The 17,995-nt window shown below is 28.5% G+C and overlaps 2 protein-coding genes across 3 annotated transcripts in view; one reads left to right on the top strand and one right to left on the bottom strand.

Moving 5' to 3' along the window:
- Positions 1-647: 647 nt before the first annotated feature.
- Positions 648-17,995, bottom strand: part of LOC119670379 (NADPH--cytochrome P450 reductase) — a 30,544-nt gene continuing 13,196 nt past the window's right edge. The window contains exons 2-9 of the mRNA XM_038080624.1: positions 12,360-12,536; positions 12,105-12,297; positions 11,891-12,040; positions 3,336-3,460; positions 1,739-2,495; positions 1,345-1,677; positions 1,128-1,285; positions 648-1,058 (exon numbers count right to left, since the gene is read on the bottom strand). Of these exons, the coding sequence (XP_037936552.1) occupies positions 914-1,058; positions 1,128-1,285; positions 1,345-1,677; positions 1,739-2,495; positions 3,336-3,460; positions 11,891-12,040; positions 12,105-12,297; positions 12,360-12,523 (2,025 nt within the window). The 5' untranslated portion in view covers positions 12,524-12,536 and the 3' untranslated portion in view covers positions 648-913. The remainder of the gene's footprint in view (positions 1,059-1,127; positions 1,286-1,344; positions 1,678-1,738; positions 2,496-3,335; positions 3,461-11,890; positions 12,041-12,104; positions 12,298-12,359; positions 12,537-17,995) is intronic.
- Positions 15,306-16,858, top strand: LOC119670380. Of its 2 annotated transcripts, none has more exons than XM_038080626.1 (2): positions 15,306-16,511; positions 16,620-16,858. In XM_038080626.1, the coding sequence occupies exon 1, from the start codon at positions 15,410-15,412 to the stop codon at positions 16,493-16,495; it is 1,086 nt and encodes a 361-aa protein (XP_037936554.1). In that variant the 5' UTR covers positions 15,306-15,409; the 3' UTR covers positions 16,496-16,511; positions 16,620-16,858. The 2 variants fall into 2 exon arrangements, with proteins under 2 accessions (XP_037936554.1, XP_037936553.1); XM_038080625.1 differs by having other exon boundaries at positions 15,306-16,528.

Raw genomic sequence — 17,995 nt, 5'->3', positions numbered from 1 at the left:
AATAATCAGATATTTAATTTTTTATGTGGTACATTTATAAAAATTCAATCAGCTCCACAAATGGCCTCATTATTATAAATGACCAAGTGCATAAATGAGACAGTGTAAATGTACTATAAGATTTGAAACCACTAAAACCAACTCTTAGGAATGAAAAATGGACAAATGTCAGACAATATACTGTTAAAGTCAAATTAAATGTAGTAATCGAAGAAATATAGTACACATTGGAATACAGAAGCCTTTATCTTTTTGACTACAGATCTGAAATATCGAAAACAACAGTGTAACATCATGTTTCCACTTGGCTCATTTACGCAGTTTTGTTCATTTAGGCGGATAATTTACCATACAAAAAAATTCCATATAAATTCATTATAAATATATCAACTGATTTAAGGTAAAAAATGTCGAATGCAACTCTTAAAAATAAATTTCCCATACGCGAAATAACCAATTAAATTTTAATATGTGTATAAAAATATTTATTTTTTTTAATAGCTCGTTTTTATTTAAAAATTCAATTTTGATAAAAAAATTTGTTATTTTTTTCTAAATAATTGCACACAATATTTGTAAAACACCAAATACGAAATAAATAAATTTACTGGATGCTATTTTACAAAAAAAATTTTTACTTATTTTATATAAAAATTATTTTACATACATATTTCTAAATTAAATAGAAATAAACATAAACGTATTTTCTTTTCGTTTGTTTGCTAAAATTTGACGAATGGAAAATATTCCCAAACCGGATACTAAAATTATAATAATTAAAATCATAACTAAATATACAAAAAAATTTAATAAACTTGTTCTTGTTTTTATGAAACATTAAACATGCAAGATTGTTCATTAGCGGAGGAATGTTTTGCTCGAAAACGACTCTGCTCGCATAAATCAATCGTTTCTAACTCCAAACATCTGCTGAATAACGTTTCTGTGCCTCCATCTTTTTCAGATATTGCTGAGCATCAGCCTCACTCATATTGCCTTTAGTAGTTAAAATCTTTACCAAAATACCCCTTACATCGACAGCCATATTTTTAGCATCACTACAAAGATAAAATGAAAGACAATTATTTTAAAATTTTAACTTCTTAATAATTAATTTGAATACTAACCCGCAAATGTAGAAATGCCCTTTATTCTCTCCAATAACATTCCATATAAGATCTGCATCCTGGTTTATCAAATGAGTAACGTAAACTTTTTCTTTTTGATCACGTGAAAATGCTGTTTTCAGCGTTAAGGTGCCCTTATTGACATATTCCTCAAGTTCCTAATATTAACGATTTATTAAATGATTTCCTTAATAATTTATTTCTATTATAAATTTACCTCTGCATATATGAAATCTTCACTCTTCTTTCTGCACCCAAAGTAAAGTACCGTATCACCAACTGTCTTACCTTCATCACGTAAGAATTGGCGCTCTTGTATAAAACCTCTGAAAGGTGCTAAACCAGTACCAGGACCAACCATAATAATGGGTGTCTCTGGTTTGGTGGGCAGTCTAAACTGCGATTTGCGTATGAAAACGGGTACTTTGATTTCACTACCTGCTGGTTTCTTATCTTTCAAGTAAGTTGTAGCAACACCTTTATTCACGCGACCAGTTGGAGTTTCATATTCCACTAAAACAGCAGTTATATGAACATTGGTTGGATGCAACTATAAGGAAAATTAAATAATATTTAAATCAAACCTATATGAAACATTGTATAAAACTTACTTTTGCAGATGAAGATATAGAATAATAACGTGGCTGCAAACGTGGCAACAATTCACAAAGGTGATCGATTGGCGGTTTACAAGATTTGATATCTTCAAGTATATGCACAATATTACGGCAAGCATCTTGTATCCAACTTTGATATTTCTCCTTGCCTTCGGGAGTTATAGAGGCCATACTACGTAAGAATTGCTTATCATTTTCATCTGTACAATATTCTGCCAATTCTTTCAATATATGCGTTCTTGGTATGGCAGTTATTTCCAAATAATGTGTCAAGGCAGTGCGATATGTTGTAGGACAAGGGAATGGATGTTTCTTACTGCTATCCGTATCAGTATTGATTAGAGAGAAAACAGTATCCAAATCAGCATTACATATTTTGCCTAATTTCTCGACTAGTCCCAGATCGTTAATAGGATACATAGCTACATGATCGCCAGCATCATAACGCATTTTAGAGCCATCAATATTAAGTTCAATATGCATACAGGAACGACCACCGGCTTTGTGCAATTCGCGATTGACAAGTATTGGCGCAAGGAAGGGATTTTTGGCATCGAAAGGTGGACGTTGATTTTGTAGCGAATGCAAACGTGCTATCTCACCAGTGTATATACGATCAGGTTGTACATCAGTTTGTTCCAATAAACGATATTGACGTATAAGTACTTCCTCACCACCGCCCTCAATACCGAAGAAGTCACAAACTGCTGGCCAGAAGCGATCCTTCCATGTAATAAAATCATCTTCAATGCTATAAAAAAAAAATTTATTAAAGATTACTTTAATGTATATGGAAAGTTTGAGGAAAAACATTTGTGAGAATTTAATATATTTTACTAAATAATAAAAGTTTTTTTGAGTTTTTAGTTAACACAAAGATACGCAGATATCTGTATGCAAACTGGTCACCTTTCACTAAAAGGAAATCCGATATTCTGATTAAGATCCCCCTTAGAGATATCAGTAGGTTTATGGTAGGTTTACTTACAGATCACTGCAAACTAGGGTACCTCAATCTTTCTTTCACTCATACCAGTCGCAGCTGTGTGGAAGCCAATGAGAGTGCCTCTCATTCACACTGTCTGTGCCCAGCTCATGTTTGGCAACGACTTTAGGAGTCCTCTTTCTCGAGGACCTTGATCAATTACAATACCTTCCACTAAACAGTATTTTAAGCTTCACCAATAGGTTCTAGGTGGTTTTAAACCCTGAGTTTTCCTCTGTATAAGGTAACACATTGGGTCAATAGACCTATTTGTTGCGGGTTTTGATTAATTATATGTTAAGACCTCCCACTAAACAGTATTTTGAGCTTCGTCAGAAGTTCTAGGTGGGTTTTAACCCTGAGTTTTCCTCTATATATGATAACACAATGGGCTAATAGGCCTAAGTAGGGTTCACCGGTATAACCTAATACCTACCTAGCACAAAGCCTTTTATGACACATATTTATAGATTCAACTAGGCTTCAATTAAATTGTGATAATAAAGTAAATATAATAAAATGTCTGACAAAAACATTTTATTAAATTTAATTTCAACAACAATTAAAACTGCATTAAGACAACTCAAAGGTTCAAAGACTACTTACTTTGCGTCATCGTCACCGAGACCAAGTTCAAACACGCGGGTTGCTCCAAGCTCTTCTAACCTTTTGTCGACATAGATGGCTACCTTGTTGTAGTGCTCATAAGTTTTATTACCCAATCCAAATACCTGTAAAAAATAAACAAAGTCCAATTATTATTTTTATAATAAAAAAAAAAATAAAAACAATTCATTTACTGCTAAAATTTTGTTCATAAAAATTTTTAAATTAAAAACAGAAATTTTGGAACTAAAAAACTGCGGTAATGAGAATTACCCCGAATTTAAAATTTTGTAATATAAAATTTTTATTACATAAATTTTTTAATACTAATGCGTTCCAACGCCGCACTGACGATATGTCTGACGTCAATTTCGATAAACCATAAACAGACATCCATGAGGAACTCAATTGTGCCAAACTCCGACTTCTGTACATTTTTCATAGAATTTCATAACTATTACGTAAGAACTCTTGATGTGTAATTAATAATTATATTATCACATCTAGTTGTAATTTTTTTAATTATTAACTAATTTAATCATTCTAACTTTTCATTATTAATTAAATATATGTTTCATAATAAATTAATTTAATTGTAGTACACAAACACTAGACCCGACAATCGGCAAATGCACGTTTTTGAATTAAATAATCTGAAATGGGAAACATACAACCACTTAAGAGCGCACAGATGATAAGAGTAAAAGAGAGAAATACACACTCTCTTATTGTAGTCTATGCGCAATAGAAATTCACACACACACACACAAAACGTAACCATATGTTTAGGTGCCCATAGGAAAAATTTATTATTATACGTGATGTAGGTACATACGTATTATTATTGTATTAATGTATTTTAAGGGCCCATCTCACAATGTGTAATTATTAAGTTTGAATTTGGCACTTAATAAATATCTGTAATTTAATAATAGAGCTTAAGTAATGTTTAAGTGGCCAATAATGAGCACTTACAGGTTACACGTAAAATGAGATAAAGAAAATAGAAATAAATAGAAAAATAATAAAAAAAATAATAATATTAACGTTTTCGATTAAAAAGACGTGATTCAATCTAGAAGGAAGGAATGAAAGGAAGGAAGGGGGCCCGCCCCTACCTAAAGTGTGGAGTTGCCGCCGTGTATGAGCTGGACAAAGACAAAGTGGATGAGAGGCACTTTCAACGTCTTCCCCATAGCTACCACTGGTATGACGGAAAGGTAGATTTAATCTTCTAGCATGGTTACCTAATCTACAATGACCTGTAAGCAAACCCACCATAAGACTGATATCTATACGAGGCATCTGAATGAGAAAATCGAATTTACTTTTCATGAAACGTGGCCAAATTGCATACATATAGACTATAAATTTGACATATAAGTCTTCACATCTTCTTAAAGATGGACTTCAAAGTTAAACTACATATTTTGTTTTTTGAAATAAAAGGTTTTATTTTTTAAAGCAGTGGTAGAAAGTCACTGATATAATTTTTAAATTTAAATATCATATTTATAATATATAAATTTAATTTGTTATTTAACGTGATATTTTCTAACAATAAATTTATAAGTTTTGTGTTTTAATCCAGTATTTATACGAATATTGATCATTCGACTTAAGCAGATCTAAATTTCTTGAAGTTGGCATATTAATATTTCCTAATCTAAGAAGTCGAGATAAAATAAAATATAATCACTTCATTGGTTTTAAGATTGAAGATGTTATGAAGTGAGTTGAATTACGTGCCCAAATATTTTAATGTAAAATTAGATTTACTAAGAGAGGTATATTCAGGTATTTCTTCTTGTGAAATTAGCGAACGGGTCTTCAAGAGTTATAATTTTATGTCATCTTATACTACAGTGTACCGAAAGGATTAATATTGTTTTAAATATTTCTACTTTACTCGTCTGTATCAAGTTGCAATCTAATCTCATGTCAGGTCATAGGTTAGTGTTCTGTGAGGACTCATATTATTTTAAAAGCTTTTTTAGCAAGATTGATCTGGTACATGTGGCGATTATATACATAATGTAGCTCTGGATCTGGCTGTTATGGATAGTGACCTGTAAGGAACCTAAGCATAACTAGGTGATAGGATTTATATTGTTTTAAAGACTTTCATTTTATTCGTCTGTATGAAGTCGCAAGCTGCGGTCTGATCTCATGTCATCTTTTAGTTTAATGTCTTAAGGGGATTGATATTACTTCAAAGGCTTCTATTTTATTTTTTTTATCAATATTGATATAGTATATGTGGAGTATGTAGGCATTGTCGCTGTGGATGTGGCTGTTGTGGATACTAACCTGATATAAATCTAGACATAAGTAATTGGTTTCAAACTAATGTAAACCAGCTATATTGTAAACTGAAGTGTACTTGCTTCTTTTCTAAAACATTCTTAAGTTGAACACTGTCTTCATGAGTGAGTGAAGCTAAGGAACTTGTTTTATGATTGATATTATAATTGACAACAATATATGCAAGTATTCTGGTTCAAGTCTAGTCATGTAGATATGACAAAATTTAATAACTATAAAATAACTGTTAAAATAATTATCACATTGGAAACACTGGAGACACTGGAAACATTGTTGTCAACTTAAAAATCAATTCTCAATTATACTAGTTTCTAAATTTATATATTTAAATAAACTTAATAATATAATTATAAAGAAAACTTTAGTCATTCGTAAGTAAGATGAACTCAACTGTATTCTCCAAAAGTGTTGGAATTACCCAGCAGCAATAACAAAGGCAGCTATATGTACAGTATGTTCCATTAAACAAAAATGTATTCTAAGGACGTGTGCGAGTTAGGCTAATGCTATGTTCAGACAGCCAAATTTCCTTAGTTTCGGAAAAATGAAACTAAGTTAGTTTCGAAAGTGTTCATACTGCCCAAATTAAGGAAATCATATGTTTTTTGTTTACATATGGAATTTAATGTTGATATGCCGCTTGTAAAAAAAATTATAACTAGAAACTTTCGAAATGTAGGAGGGTTGTTGCAAATGCATTTGGACACTTAAAAGCACGATTTCGACGAATAGGAAAGGGTTTGGACAATAGAATTAATAATGCAAATATAATTGTGAGTGCTTGTTGTGTGCTGCACAATTTTTTAAATGAAAACGACCACATTAATGCACAATGGTTAAAAGAGCTGAAAAATATTGATAAAAACCAACATCCTGATTATTATTATCTTCATTACGTTAATTCCAAATACCTGAATTTTGAGGTCATGTTATTTATTTTCGTTTGCACTTCTTTGGGATTGAGCATAAACCCGAGTTGATTTAATGCATCGCTGATTTCTTTATGCACATGCCCGTTCTTGTGTGCACCACGAAAGCCTTCCATATTGCACTCCAAAACCTCCAAAAGTGCATTTTCTGCTGCTTGGGTCCAACCGTACCTTTTTTTATAACTTTTCTTCTCCATCGCCAATGCTTAACTGTTTAAATTTTATTCAAAATATTTTCCCGGTTTTATTAAAGTCAGCTGTTTTTAAAAATACATGTCACTTTTTCGTTATCTCAATTTTATCTTTTGCTTAAAATTTGTTTTTAACATAGTTGCATTTGAAAATTCCCTTAGTTTCATGCTTCGTTTCAGCGAAATTAAGGCTATTTTCCTTAGTTTCGTTTTGACATTGAAACTAAGTTTTGTATGGAAAAAACAACTTAGTTTCGCTGAAACGAAGATGAAACTAAGATTTTTGCGAAACTAAGGTGTGTCTGAACAGCATATAAGTTGCGTTCTAAATAAGGGAAATTCTAACTTGTGCCGATAATGTAGTGTCGTAATGTGTCGATACGTGTTAATAAATGACTAAATGTTTGCAGTGCAAAAAATCCCAAAAAATCTTCCATTTCGTTTAGCATCAACTTAGCTTAACTCGTACACGTCCTAAGTATCTAGTTAATTTAAATATTTACATATCTACAAACAAATAGTAAAATTAAAACAAACTTACAGAATAAATAAGTGCACTTCAAAAATGTTTATTTTTTTATATAATTAAAATAAAAAGCAATAATTATGTACTAAGATATTTTAGTATTGAAGTATTAGATTATATCTGGTTTGTAATACTATTAGCGTAAAATAACAGATATGAGGAAGTTAATAATTATAAATTACATCATACATAAAAAGTAAACATGATTAGATATTATTCAATATAAAACAAATAAACAAATTACGTGTATATATTGTTTTTATCAGTATTAGGAGAGTTCAACACGGGTTATTTGTAATGACATTGAGCAGATATCATATTCGGCCACAACGAATAATTAAAATTGTGAACTATTCGTATATGTATATATAAATATGATGGCATATGTATAATAAAAATTGATAATAGCTTTTTTTATTTATTTAGTTCTTAATATTGTTTCTTTCAGCCGACTTGGTTTAACTTATCTCAAAATTATTTAGCAAAATTTGCTGGCCTACGATAATGGCATTATCAGTGTTTTTAACAAAAATTATATACATATTATTTTTAACTTAGCATCAAAGAACTGAAGGAGTTAAAATATGAAATACATAAATAACGATTTCTAATCGAGTTTGGTATTGTAGTTTTATCATTAAATCAAATAAATAATTTCTTTTAAAAAAAATAATATCATATATGATAGATAATGCGCTATTCATTATAATTATTAATTACAAATTTCAATAACATAGACATTATAATAGTTACAGAATGTATCTATATATCAAGTACTTATATATGAACTTAATGAATATTTTCCCGCTTAACCTTTTGTTTTTACATAATCATTATTAACGGTTATTATTTATTTTTAATTGCATACTATTATTTATGAGAAATTGATTTAAATATTTTGATTTATTTTCTTGTAATATATTCATTTTAATTCTATTTTCATTAGACTAACATGAAAAGAGTTTAACAATTTTAGTAAAATATGAGATAATATTATATTATTATATATTATCTATCATTTATGTATTTTATTATGAAATAGTCATATGTCATATTCACAATATAGTTTGCTCAACGTTAAAATTAGTACTTTAAAGTGTTCGAAGCTCTAGTAACATGCTAGCATGTTAATATGTTATAAAACGTGTTAGAATGTTATTAAATATGTTATGAAACAAGTTAAAATGTTATGAAATATTATAAAATATTATGAAACATGATAAAATTTTATAATTCTTATATGTAATTAGATCAACGGTAAAATTAATGGTTTAAGGTGTTTGAAACTCTAGTAAAATGCTAACATGTTAACATGTTATGAAATATTATAAAATATTATGAAACATGATAAAATTCTATAATTCTTATATGTAATTAGCTCAACGGTAAAATTAATGGTTTAAGGTGTTTGAAACTCTAGTAAAATGTTAACATGTTATGAAACAAGTTAAAATGTTATGAAATATTATAAAATATTATGAAACATTATAAAATTCTATAATTCTTATATGTAATTAGCTCAACGGTAAAATTAATGGTTTAAGGTGTTTGAAGCTCTAGTAACATGCTAACATGTTTATATGTTATGGAACATGTTATGAAACATTTGACATTTGCAGCGTAGTTAACTGAACGTTAGTGCTTTAAAGTGCAACGCAATTAGTTCAACGTTAAAATTAATGCTTCAAAGTGCAATATAATTAGTTCAAAATTAACATTATGACAGCTAAAATTGTTTGTAATTTTAGCTGTCATGTTTATAGTTCTAGGTGGCAATTGTTGTTGCTTTTAATGCAAAATGAACATTTTTGACAACTAAAATTACAAAAACAAAACTCTAGTGTGAATCCAGTATTAAATTAGTGCTTCAAAGTGTGTGTGTTTGAACATCAAACTGTATACTCGTATTTAAATACCCAAACATTTGAAATTTTTAGTTTGATTGAACATATTTTAATCATATCTTTATTGGAGTTGTATTGAACAATTTTTGTGAAATATTTTACAAAATTATTTTATTACATATTATGATATATTATATTATAAAATAATATAGAAACTGTGATACAACTGCTCAAAGTTGGGTCGAAGTGTTCGAGCATCGAACAGCTCTAGCAGTTCGAGTATACTCAAATCTGAATCAATTACTTTAAATATTCGAACTGAAGATATTCAAGCTAAATACAGAAGCATCTTTTGGTGTTTATAGATATTTAAGCGGATCGTTCTGTTCAATATTGGAAATGCTCGAACACAAGCATACTCGAACATTGAAATGGATAAAATTTCAGTCTTCTCGAAAAAAATTTAAAATACTAGTTACAACGCAATATAACTGTAAAAGTCTCAAAACCATTCATTTAACATAGACAAACTTTCATATAATATAGCGAACATAATAAAAACAGAAAGTAAATAAAAAGTCTATTTATAGTATGAAGCCCTTGTCTATATAAGAAGTAAGGCTCAAAATAAATACTTAATATATGTCAAATATTTTTCAAAACGTGAAGAAAAAAATTGCTTGTTGCATTGTACTATACAAAATAAAAGCACAATGTTTCAACTTAAATAGAACTGAACCTAACTTAATGAATGTTTCTTTAAAAAGACAATCTCCTTTAAACTACCGGTATTTTAGAGGAAACCAAAGACTAGGTTTATCTATAGATTTTGTTAATAATGGTTGAACGATACTATTTGCTCGTAGGCTAATAAATTTATCTGACATTAAAAGACACCAAACGAACTTAAAGCAAATAATTATGATTTCTATTAATAATTAAAAAATTTTTTAAAGTAAATTTTATTCAATAAAAACCAGAAGGGAACGTAGCGTATTATTATCCCTTAAATTTTAGTAATAAACATCACAACACTTCTCTGATCATCACTTCTAGATCATCTGTAACTCCTTCAAAAATTTTCATTTATATATGTAAGTAATAAAAAAAATCTCTTTAATACAATATATACCATCGACGCTGGAGTTCAACTCGATCCAATACTTAAAGTGCTTTCATCACACGACATACTAATGATTACCAGTACTGAATCCCGAACTTAATAATTACGCAAATCGATCGCAGCTCGGTTCGACCACCTAATTCTGCAGTCATAAATTGTAAGAGAGCATTTTACAAGAAATATACCATTTTCATACAATAATCCTACCCCCTGATATCTTCTAATTCCAAACTATTGTACAATATGATTTTATATTTAGAAAGCTTAAAAAAAATTAAACAATAAAAATAAAAAATTAAATTTTTTAATTTAGAAAAACATTTAGAGACTCCTATTAATTTCTAGTTAATAATCATCACACTGTATGATTAGTAGAAATTAGTACACTTTTTTAAATATTAATATGTTTTTGTAAAAAACATACATTAACATTAAATTGAAATGCAATTAAATTATCAAACCCGGAAATATTCACTCTTATCTATAACATTAACAATAGAATTGCAAATTAATACCAAATAACTTATATTAAAGCTTTATAGCTCGTGCATGCATGCAGAGTGGCCGTATAACTTATATGTCCCGGAGACACTCACAATTATATATATGTATATAAAAAAAGAAATTTATAAGTAATTGCTATTTTTATGGGGTGATACCACAAACTGGTCTGTTATACGTATCCCTTTCTTCAGTTCTACCTAGCAGTTCTACCTATAGCTCACGCTCTCCATCCAAACTTATTATTCAAGTAATGTAGCCGCTATATGTGCCTGTTTTTCAAGACGGTTGTTAACCCATAACAACAACAGTGTACAAACATCAACAACTATTGCAAAGTGATATTACTTAACAAACATTCCATTTTTATAGAAGAGTTCTAACAGTAATGAAGAAACAACAGCAAAAACTTGATTAATTTATTGAAATTTAGCTGACCATACAACACTGTTTCGAGTATTTCTAGGTACTTATCATGAGTGATCCGTATATAATTTCTTGGACTGCAAGTGCCAAGCTATTTAGTATATTAATATATTTTTTAAGATTATTACTATAATATTAATATAAAATTTAAATTCTTATATACAGCACGCAGGTTTTTAGTATACAACTAAGTAAATACATAAATACCTCCTACCCAACTCTTCCACATCCTCCTCCTTCTCACCCTCCATTTATCCCCTAACGTTCCTCCTACTTTCCTACTCTGTATTTGTCGTATTTCGTTGTTTCTCTACTTACAGGTCCCGAGGGTTACAACAACAACAACGATTAAAAAGCTAAGAAAACTTCTATATAGAAAATAAAGCAAATAGAAAAATATTTGAGAATAAAACAAAACAAACTTCAAAAATATGTTTACTTTATATATATTATCCATTCTTTTATTATTCATATAGCATTAAAGTATTTTTGGATAATATGCGGAAATAGGTCACGACTCTTATAATGAGTTAGGCATTCTAATTTAAATCATATGTTCATTATTTATCACTTTCCGTCTGAATAAATTTAAAATTTAACAAAATTTATTTAGCTGAGCATAAATTATTTACGCACATACCATGTGCTTCATACGAATATAATTTTTAAAATGATTGTATAAAAACTTACCGCATAATTTAAACCAGTTAAATCAGCATCACCATTTGTAATCCATTCATAAAATTCCATAGCATTATCTGTTGGATCACCTTCACCATATGTGGCTAAACAAAATACAGCCAAAGAGTTTGAAATATCTTTTAATTGTAGAAGTTCTTCCTACAAAAATAAAAAAAAAATATTTACAATAATGTTTCAAAATTAAAATAGTTCTTTAACATACCATATCACATTCTTCTGGATCAGCGACCATGCCTTTTAATCGATAACGTATACCTTCTTTAGCCAAACGACCAGCGAATTCTTCAGCAGTGCCAGTCTGTGAACCATAAAATACAACCAAACTACGTCCTGAAGCTTTCAGTTTTTTAATAAACGAGTTTTCAGCAGCTGTCGTCGTACTAACTGTGGTGGGTCTATAATTATACAAAGTGTTTTTAACATCTTGAAAATTTAGAATGTGTCTATTAGATATTACTGTATTGAGTAGGATCGTATGGGTTCTTCTTCTTTTTTGCGATTACGCATAAAATACCAGGCAGCACCTGCTATGAGTACAACTAAAAGTGCAATATCCAATGTTCCCAAAAAAGGTTCATCACCTGCAGCAGCTATCACTTCTTCCACTTTTTCTTGCGTCATTTTAATTTAGTTACTGTAAATAAAAAGAAAAAAATTAAATTAAAATATTATGTAAATTTTTTAGTTAATAAATTAACTCGTAAAATAGTCCATTAAAAATTTGTAAATGATAGCACTGATTTTAAATAAATAAATATATTATTTAAATTATATATTTAACGATATGTATTTATAAATTTATTAAGTTTCAGTTAGGTCAAACTGATGGCAAATACCAAGATAGTTAGCGTATGGACACCTTGACTTAAGTCAAAGTACAACAGTTTATAAAGTTGGCTATGAACTCTAATTTTAAATGATAGCAGATATATCAGATCGTTGAGAAATTAGGGTCCAAAGATTTTCAGTGTTGTATTGGTCAGGGATGGACAGTGAAATATTAGTTAAACATATTTTTCTCCTCCTTTGGAGATCCACAACTATGATAAAAGTAGTAGATAATAGTACTTATCAACAAAAGCAAATTGTTTCAGAAGACTTACGGGTCTATCAGTGTGCCTACGTGATTTTGCACTGATATTTTCAACAAATATACCAATAATTAAAGAAAAAAATTACAAACTAATTAAACATTAAAAAAGAGAAAGTTACGTAAGGGTTTCGTAGTAGTGCTCAATTCTAAGTTCCAGTACTATCGTCTTTCGAATAGGAAATATTATTCTCAATGATATTTACTCTAATCAATACTAGAAAAACATGAGTTCTAATGTTTTTTTTTGAAGTTCCAGTAAGCTTTCTACTGTATTTTTTATGATTATAAATAGATGTGTAATTGATTTTATCTGTTCTATAATTATATGCAATGCCAATAAAAAAATTATAAAAATGATGGATAAGAAATGTTGAAGATAATTAAAAAAACAATAGTAATAATATAAATAATAATAGTTTTAATTCAATTTTTCAATAATCGATAATGACCAAGATTGAAATAACTACATAACTATAACTAATTTGACTACTAGAAAAAACTACTTAGAGAGAAAAGATTCAGCTATTATGGTGGAGAACTACGTGCAAATATAAAACTATACGCAAATTCCATAATGTAAATGTTTCTATGAAATTTGCATATACCCAAGACTTAATGTATGCCACGTAGACACTTCCTCACACTATTTTGTAAGAATCGTAGAGAATATAAAAAAAATTACGTATTGTCTGGCAGTTCAACGTGCACATGTAGGTACGTTCGTACAAATAAAATTTGAATATATAAAATTTCTGACCCAAAATATAAAGTAATTTTTTTTATTCATTTTAAAATTTACTATGACGTAACAACATTTATATAATTATTTTTCGTTGTCATTAAATGAATACAAAAACCCCATTCGATACTAAAGTTTTTATAGACCTCACGAGCCCTAACTATAAAATTTAGGAGATTTTTTTTTTTAATAATTTTTATTATAAAATTACTTTAATATTCAACATTATGAATATGACGTTAATGATAATATGATTCACTTCCTGTATCAAATTTTTTTTTCATCACAAATATTCAGACTGGGCTGAAACATATCGTTTAAATAACTCCCATAATGCTATTTAATTAGTAACACTGTAACATCGTCAATATATGCGGACCTGCTACTTTTGTATTTTTAAGAGCATTTTAAAACCTCTCTAACACTATTGAAGGAATTTCTATACAGTCCAGGTATGCAAATAATCTCAAACCATGTTGATCTGTCTTGCAATTTTGCATCAATTCTCACATCTAAGGAACATTCACAATATTAATACTCAAATAGAACTGAATAGTATATGTTTCCCAGACATTTTTTACTTCTCTTGTTGTACTATTGTCGTTTAATAATAATTGGAACTTATTTCTTAGAGGATCTTAGCAAGCTTCAAGACTTTCCTTTAAAGCGCATTTTAGGCATTGTCATAGTTGCAAGATGGTTTTTAAACACCTAAATGGGACAATTGGCATCAGTGTATCTCTAGGTTCGCCAGTATAATTTGAACTAACCTATTACATTAGTCACACTTTATATAAAACGTAGAACACATATAACTTATGTATCTAAACTTGTTTGATATTTCATAATTTAATGTTAATTTAATGTGTCTGCTTTACTACTATGTTGGTCGTGATATATTTCTCCCCATGAAATTTTAGGACTTCCTGTTTTTTTAAAGCTCTGTGAATTGCATTGCAGAGACTGTGCCTAAATTCTATCTTTTATTTCTATTTACTTCCGATTAGTGATGGAAAATCAACGTTAATTATCTAACAAATCTTTTTTGTATACCTGTTATTCAGCTAATACCACGTTCTCACTGCAGTTAAATCAATTTATATTATTCAATTTATATACTTTACAATGTTGCATTTTTTATGTAATTTCCCTTGATTTATACTTAACTAAGTTAAACAGTACGAAACTTTATTAACGACCTAAATCAAATAGATAAACTGCTTTAACGAAGGCAATGGGAACATACTATAAGAGGAAATCTGAAGATATATTTAATGTCTGACTTAATTGTGATATACATATCTATGTATATCATGTATATCTATGTATATTATGTCTATACATAATGACATGAGATTCTTTCGTTTATTTGAGATAAAATATATTAAGATTTGAAATAGTTTGAGTTTTGAAATAAATCAATACACATCTTTTAAAAAGTTTTGTATCACAAGCTTTAATCAAAGTTTTTTTTTTTTTTAAAAACTTCATTGCCTTTAATATCAAAATTCTAATTTACTCAAGTATAGTATTTTTATTTATTTAAAAATATATTTTATACATAACTTTACTAAAAAAATTTATTTTCATAATAATTTTCATTTTTCGCAAAAGTAGATAATCTCAAAATCGTAGGTTTTTCACATACAGAATTACTTACTTTATAGAACCCAAAATGGTTGAATATGATAACTTATTCTTTGAAGAATTAGAAAAGAAACTGCTAGATACTGGTGTGTGTAAACCACTATTAATTGGTGTAAATGGAAAATCAGATACTTTGGTTCATTACTTGAGAGCATGCAAAGAGTTGGAGTACGTACTGTTAGATGATTTAGAAGCCTGTGATGCCAAGTGGAACTTATTCATTACTGCAACGATTAATTACAGTGATAATCAATTGCTACTACCATACATACCAGACTTTACTAGGAACGTAGAGGAAATGCTGGATGTAATTAATGTGACTCCTAGTCTGTATGATGTACGTTTCAAATTTCTTAATAAGGACTACACTTGCAATAACAAACTAGTGATCAAGTTACTGCATTTTGTACTGATTATTTTAAATGAACCAAGATTGGAGAAACTGAAATACTTTCAATTTGTTGATCTTATGGCAAATATAGAACAAAGTTACAATGTTGACATACCGACATATGTTTTTAAGGTCAATTACTCAATTAATTCTGAAGAAGAAGTGTTGTTTGAAGGAAGAAGCATGAGTTATGGAACCAAATTTGGGTTTTTCGGTTGTAATCTAGATAGTTTGTATAAAATTTTATGCGATGGATTTAAATCGCATAAAAAACACAAAACCTCAGATGATAAAATCTATCTAAATAACGAGATTGGTATAATTTTGAAGAATATGACTGGCACACCATGTTGGGAGAATTCGTGTTGTGGGAAGAAGATAAAAGTTATTGCTCTATGTGAGTTCATTAATCGGCATGAATACATAAAAAGTAGTGTTGACAAAGATTTGAAATGTACACATATTATAATTGATCTACCAGAGATTGTTCGGATTCGCTTTCTGTTTTATTATTGTGAACTCACAGTAAAACAAGTTGATTTAAATGAATCTCTAGCAACACGAATTTTTAAGAATGAACTAGCTTTTCCGATTAGTTGTTTTATATTTTTATTTGGACCTTTGGCTTACGTCTATAAGAACAACATTATGAAATACTTACTGTCTGGAAACCGCAAACTGAAACAAATATTGTTCCATACTTTTATGTATTTGGGTTTATAAAAATATTGATTTGGAGATATTTATTAAAAATCGGTAATAAGTAAAAACTTTACATACTAAATATTCTATATGTATTTATATTTCTTAAAATAATGTTTCTATTTTCATATTGTACTGTTCCTAGACAAAATTATGATATCTGAGAGCTCTTATCGTGAATAACTCAAGGTTAGAAAAAACTAAATTTGGAAAGGTAAAAATTTTTGGGAGAGATTATTCATCAACAAAAGTAAAGCTTATTATTCCAAAAAGAAACTGTGCCTTCTGATACGTTTATACAAAAACAAGATAACACCTCTACGAAAATCTATATTTGGAAAAAATTGATTTCTGATCGATGACACATTATTATAAAAGTAATTATTCCAATTTTATAAAAAAAAGAAACAAATTTTTAATATGTAAATAATTACATATTAAACAGCTATAAAAACAAGTAATACAAATGTTTAATAAAAAAAAATTATTATATAAAATATTATAAATTTTTATTAAAAAAAATTATAATATAAAATATTATAAATGTTTAATAAAAAAAAAATTACAATATGAAAAATTATAAAGGTTTAATAAAAAAGAATTATAATATAAAATATTTCATTTATTATACCTAACTAATCATTTTAATAATAAGATATAATGAGTCCAAGCGAGTTTTAGTATAGAACAATACAATTGCTAATTAATTTACAAAATATTAACTAATTCCTCCAAGACGTTTTAGAGCAGGACTGTCCATTGCAAATACCATCGCGGGCCAATACAAGTCACTGCTTAGCTTGGAGGACCGCAGAAACAAATAAATACGTCCATGGTTTTTCAGGGAAAAATGAAAATGGTAGTAATGACTTAACGGTAATAATGTTAAGTTTAGTTTTATTAGATTATATGTGGTAGATTAGAAACTTGTCGCGGGCCGCACAAATATTAGTTCCGACCGCATGAGGCTCGTGGATCGTGGTTTGGACAGCCCTTTCTTAGAGGATTAATATAGAAGTTCGAGACAAATAAGTTAAATTACTTCCACAAAGCAGTAGTCCAAGAAACGAAGGCAATAATATAATTACAGAAAAATACAGAATTTTATTTAATAATTATATTATTTAAATATTTTTTATTTTACAATAAAATGTTTAATTAATTCTAATAAAAAAGTGTGATAAGTGCTTTGGTTGCTGTCTTCTAAGAAAACAAATAAAAGTAAAAAAAAATTTTAATAAAATTGGAATAATAAAGACTTGTGCAGTATTTGACACTCTCAACTAATGAATGAGTCATTACTTCGAAAATTTCAACAGATTTAAAGTTCTAAGCTTAGCACTTGTAGTCTATTAAATTATATATACGGAGCAATAAAACAAAAGTAATTATTTCTATAGACCACTGATGATGGGTATTATCTCGAAACGGCTGTATAGTCATCCAGAATATTCAATTAATTATATACAAAATATTTTTTTCTTTTCATACATATTTTACTTTAAATAAAAATTTAATTCG

This window comes from Teleopsis dalmanni, chromosome 1 (assembly GCF_002237135.1).
Source record: "Teleopsis dalmanni isolate 2A chromosome 1, ASM223713v2, whole genome shotgun sequence".
Taxonomy (NCBI): Eukaryota; Metazoa; Arthropoda; class Insecta; order Diptera; family Diopsidae; genus Teleopsis; species Teleopsis dalmanni.
Note: the sequence above shows the minus strand (reverse complement) of the source record. Positions and strands in the feature narration are given on the sequence as shown.

Excerpts from the sequence above, each read along its gene's own strand:
- LOC119670380 (XM_038080626.1), top strand. The coding sequence starts at position 15,410 with ATGGTTGAATATGATAACTTATTCTTTGAAGAATTAGAAAAGAAACTG.